This window comes from Montipora foliosa, chromosome 8 (assembly GCF_036669935.1).
Source record: "Montipora foliosa isolate CH-2021 chromosome 8, ASM3666993v2, whole genome shotgun sequence".
NCBI classification, from domain to species: domain Eukaryota; kingdom Metazoa; phylum Cnidaria; class Anthozoa; order Scleractinia; family Acroporidae; genus Montipora; species Montipora foliosa.
The window spans coordinates 45,832,147-45,837,704 of NC_090876.1; the positions used below are offsets into that span (position 1 = coordinate 45,832,147).

General features: G+C 39.4%; 1 protein-coding gene across 3 annotated transcripts in view; it reads left to right on the forward strand.

The window, feature by feature from the left end:
* The window catches only part of LOC137968051 (golgin subfamily A member 4-like), a 39,644-nt gene extending 35,129 nt beyond the window's left edge, over positions 1-4,515 (forward strand). For 2 of the 3 annotated variants that reach the window (XM_068814671.1, XM_068814673.1), the window contains 3 exons: positions 159-248; positions 3,028-3,096; positions 3,603-4,515. In XM_068814671.1, the coding sequence (XP_068670772.1) occupies positions 159-248; positions 3,028-3,057 (120 nt within the window). In that variant the 3' untranslated portion in view covers positions 3,058-3,096; positions 3,603-4,515. The remainder of the gene's footprint in view (positions 1-158; positions 249-3,027; positions 3,097-3,602) is intronic. The other variant, XM_068814672.1, reaches the window with a different exon arrangement.
* The last annotated feature ends 1,043 nt before the right edge of the window (positions 4,516-5,558 follow it).

Here is a 5,558-nt window from a genome sequence, read left to right on the forward strand (position 1 = left end):
TGCTGATTCCTTGAAAAAAAAAATGACTTCGAAACAATGAGTTCAAACTAGGTTATCTAAAACCTGTGAAGTAAGTTTCTACTATTGGATGACCTTTTCACAGAATCTTGGGAAAGTCCCTTGATTAAAATTCACCTGCTTTTATTATTTTCTTGTAGCAAATGGCCAAAGTTCTGGTTGCTCTTTTGCGGTTCAGCGCCAAACAACAAAAGGAAATTTTACAAAAAGTGGATGATCAAGTAAGCCAGGTGAGTTTGACTTTCAAGGCATTGATGTAGAAATTCAAATTAGTGAATAGTTAATAGGTTAAGACTGCAATTTTTCATGAAATATCCTTAATTGCTTGTTTGAAAGGAAGAAATTTCCCCAATTTTATGTGACAAAGATGCAGCGGTTAAGAGCTGGCAGTCCCATTTGTTTTATTATCATTTGGCAAGTATAAATGGCCACATGCAAAACTGAGGAAAACGTTAACCGTTTAGAACGTAAAGCAATCGCTCAGCCTTTACTTGGCGGATTGGTAGCGAGTAGTTAAATAACAGTCACATTACCGATTTTCGGTCATGTGACGAAAATGCCGCATCCTAAATGCGTGAGTGACCCTATTAATTAAGGATAGACGTGTATTCTCAAATTTAAACTTCGATAAACATTTAAAGGATAGAACTAAACATGACCTTTGGATGTCACCATGAAACCACTTTCAAATGAAAGAGTAAAATAAAGTTTCCCACCATCCCTTTTTATTAAATGCAAGAAGCGATTTTTGTTTAATTTATCACTAAGGAAAAATTTAATCTGGCAATTTTCACGTGCAAATAAATGGGCCAGCAAACATTCTTAACAACTAATCTGTGACTCTGGATGGCAAAGGCAGACAAAGCCAACGATGCTTGAAAACCTTGCCAACCTATTTTGTTTGAAAGGTCGGTCAGAAATATAAAGTTTCGCATAGGAGATAAAGCGTTTATTGCACGTTGTGGATGCGTAATGGACAGAGCGCAATACAATTACTGAATCAGGTTTCGCCATCACATTCGATAGTGAGTTGACCAGACTGGCGCAGCTCAGCACTGCCAAAGAAAAGACTAAGGAGGCTAAGACGATTAAGTTCGTCGGAGTTATGTAAATGACAAAATTTAAACCTCTGGACTACGGTTCTTTCAAAATAGTAAGCCCGGTCCACGCGAGCAATTTTGTGTCATAACTTTGAATTGCTCGTGTAGACGAGGAAATTTGGCCAGTTTTTATGTGACAAATGTATATGCTGAAAAGCTGGTGTGTTAGCTTTTATGAGACAAATACGAGAAATGGCTCGTGTAGGCGACTCTTTAAATGTGGCAAATTCCTATCTCGTACCTTGTGAGCGCCATTGGAGAACGACCAAGCAACCTCGCCTTATTTCTGCTTTATCTCTGCTGTCCAAAGGCATTGCTGACCCACGTAACTGCGAATTGTCAACAATTTATAAAAGATAAAATTGTCACCTGAAAATTGCTCGTGTGGACAGGGCTTGGTAGAGTATTCATTTAGAAAAGTGTCGAGTCGAGCGCCAAATTGGTTTTAGCGCGGCTCTTGAACAAAATCCTCCGTCTTTTTTCAAAAAGACTGCTAACGCTTGTACCATATAAAAAAGTAAAAAAAAAAAGGCTAAAGTACTGTTGTGCCCGCACAATTTATCGTTGAACGCAATAATTAGCAGGTTTAAGGTGGCTTACTACAGTTTTTTGAAGAAAAAGATCAAGATTTTGAAATCTGTGAAATTAAAGCAACAGGATGTCTCTTCAGAAGTGTTAGTCACTGCAACTGATGTAAAATGTAATTTTACCTAACAAGTGAATGCAAATCAGGGGAAAACGATAAATATATTGACCGAGCTCCTGGATGGGGGACTGGAAACTAGACATTGCAAAGGCCTCTTTCTCGATTACTAGCCGTACGATCAGGGTTAACATTTGGGGAATTAGTAAACTATATGAAGACGAAACCGTCAACGTTTTTTTAAAAAGATCTATCAGACAGTTTTTCAGTTATCAAAATAGACGAAAATCGGCATTTTTGCCTTTTGCGCAAAACCTGTCTGACACATTTAGCTATTTATTTTTACACATGATTAGTTTTTCTCGCTAAGGAAATCCTGACATTCTAAGGTGGGGTCGTAAGGGTAGTTTTTGAGAAAGTGGCCTTTGCAATGTCTAGTTTCTAATCCCCCCTCCAGGAGCTCGGTCACTATATTTAGCATTTTCCCCTGATTTGCATTTATTTGTTAGGTAAAATTGCATTTTACATCAGTTGTAGTGACTACAGGGACGGATCGAGGGGGAGGGTGCAGGGGATGCGCACCCCCCTCTCTGAGATGACCCGTGGCTTTCTAATACAACTGGTATTCTGGAAGAAAACTTAAATGTCACCAGTCAGCCACCCCATTCCTTAGTGGTGCACCCCCTCCTAAGAAAAATCCTGGATTCGCCCATGGACTAACACTTCGGAAGAGGCATCCTGTTACTCTAATTTCACAGACTTCAAAATCTTGATCTTTTTCTGCAGAAAAATATAGTAAGCCGCCTTAATATGTCGGAATTAGTACATTACAGTGTTCGGTAATGCCAGCTTTTAATGGCCCTTTTAGATTTTTATGATGAACGTTGCATGTGAAGCCAGGTTCCTTCCAGTGCTTATCTTCCGTTCATGCAGTGGCCTTCATTTCCCTTGTTTGTCAGTCCATACTCGAACAAATGAAAACCATTTCTGTCACGCCATTCTATGCTGCATCACATCTCTGCTGTTTGTCCTTAATTTACTTTACAACCCGAAACATAGATCTTTTTGAATATGAAATCGTCTTTGTCCAGTCGCGTTGCACATCACACTTTGTATTTTGCCGTGCCACATCATCTTTTCCCTTTGTGATTCCAACGTCGTCAATATGTTGTCACGTTATATTCACGCAACCTGTCTGTCACACCATTTTTGTTTAGTCACACAGCATATGTCACGTCAGTTGATTTCTTGTTTTGCCCTTTCTAGGGTGGTTTGTTTTCGCCATTTAGGTCTTAATGATCCTGTCTTGTCACCTTACAAGATCAAGATGCCTACGTAAGCATCGTGAGATCTGTGGCCTAGTGTATTAGCGAGAGTTTAGATTTTGATCGTATTCGCTAGTGCGATCATTCTACGTCGCTCGATTCAGTTGTTCTTTGTTTTAGTAACGGCGTGGATCTTGATGGCTGGTGTTAACGTGTACCTTCGTCAAACTAACCTTGTCGAAATAATAAAGTAAAGAGAGCAGAGGAGGATTTCCTTTAATCGGCTGCAATGTCTTATACGAGATGTTTGTGCTCGTACTGAACAAAGCCATCATGCGCTTTATGTTGGTATTAATTAGCTTCTTGATCGATTGACTAACTGAAAGACACACTGGTCCATCCCTCCATCAATAACTAAAGGTCAACCTACCCTGAAGATGGCTTAACGCCGAAAACGTTCGGTTTTTTTACTTTTTAAAATTTTTAACCTTGTAAATACGAGTCATCTACGTGTTCTAAAGTTTTTAAAGTCAGTGATTTTTGAGTGACGCCTTGCAATTTGTTCCCTCTTTTCAGGGCAAATCAAAATCCTCGTGGTATTGACAAGATGGACTCTTCATTGTTTTGCCAGTATTTTTAGTTAGGTTAAATTTCCACAGAAAAGAACGTCACTTGGTATTTTTTGTACATTCTGGATTTCTTTCATCTTTATCTTAGAACACGCAGAGTTAATTTCAATCAATGTTTCAATGTAGCCAGAAAGGTAAAAGTTTATTTAATTAACCAATAGATGGTTTTCACCTGACGTCACAGCAGTCAGGCTGGTGCACAGATCAATAGACCGAATGCATAAATGGCGGCCAAAAAATATATTCTTTTGTTTATGTGCTAATTAGCCTCACTAGTCTCGTTTGCATGGCCAAATAGAAAAGAAAGATTGCTTGAGAGGGAGGCTAGTGAGTCTCATTAGCACATAAACAAAAGAATACATTTTTGGCCGCTATTTATGCATTCGGTCAATAGAGAAAAAAGTCTCACTTTGGGAATTTGAATAATGCAAAACACGAGCCATAATTTGTTTTGTGCATCAACATGGCTGTCTCATTACGTGATTGAAGACCATCCAAGTATACATTTCAACCGCAAAAACCTTTCTGCCGAATCAGCGTTTTAAAAAGAAAACATACCGCGATCTGGTCACTGATATGTATATAATAGTCGGTTGCGATTTATTTCATTATTTTTAGTGGATTGTTTTAATTGGCTTTAAAAGTTAAGGAGCGATGGTGCTCGTGGGACCGCGTTACAGGGAGACCAAGAATGAAATCGCATTTTTTATGAAGTGTATTATCTTACGAAAGAGGAGTGGAAATAACGAAGAATGCGGTTTCATCACATTAGGGAATACCTTTGTAAGACATGCTATACATAAAAAATGTGCTATTTCCTGGTTTTTCATCCTTTTGGTCTTAATAAATGAGAAGTATTCTTAATTGTTGTGCCTCCGTTTTCTATTGTAGTTGCTGGATTACTCAGCCTATAACATGACTCGGCAATAGGAAGATTTTAGAGAGTTAAAAAACGACGACGGTTACGGCTACGGCAACGCCACAAAACAATAACACCATTGGTTAAAAGAGGGCAAAGAATCGTGCTGCACGTGCGGCACGCATTTTAGCTTCTTTTTCGCGGTACTTTGCATAATAACGTCAAATCACCGAATTTGAGCTTTTGGCGAGAACATGAGCATGCAAATGTTAATCTTTTGCTCAGTTTTCGGCTCTGAAAACGCTCGTACAAATTTAGTTTAGGCCACTGCGCGCACATTGTTAGGCGTGAACGAGATGGAGTATTCGCCAAAGACTTACGATAGTGCAAAGTTCTACTTTGAGGTGACTTTTTTTGTGGACGTCGCTGTCGTAGATCTGTAAGTCTCTTTTGCCGCGTCACCTCCGGCGTTAGGCTGAATTTCGTATTGCCAATAATAAAAAAAACGTCTTTCACTTTAGCTGATTCCTTGCCAAGTAGCTTTAGGTATACATCAACTTCTAACAAAATGTTCATACTTTTATGACAAACAGCAACCAGCTGTTTTTCGTTTCATCTGAAACGGATGCTAAACCTCTTTAATGTATCGGTGGTTCCGCGACTAGTTTGGTTTTCGTACTACGTGGTTTGGTGGAAAACGTCAGTCTTGGGAGGGCAGTGGTATTTCTGAAAAGGGAAAGGTTAAACGAGGCAGAAGGCCCAGGAATGGAGCAAAAGTGCTGGCCCCTCCTCAGTTTTTGAAAGGCTGGATAATTTTATCCATGGGATAAGTCGCTACCCAGAGGGTAAAATATTCTTTGCGATTTCCCAACACACCTTTACTTAGATGTGCTTAGAGTTTGCACATTCACAATTACGCGAGCAAATACTTAAATCTTTGCACGGAATGAAAATATTTGATAGTGACTCATCTACTGGATAGAGTTTTCCGACCTTCGAACACTGTGGCCAGGCTTACAGTGAGCTACTCTCCCCAGACGGGAA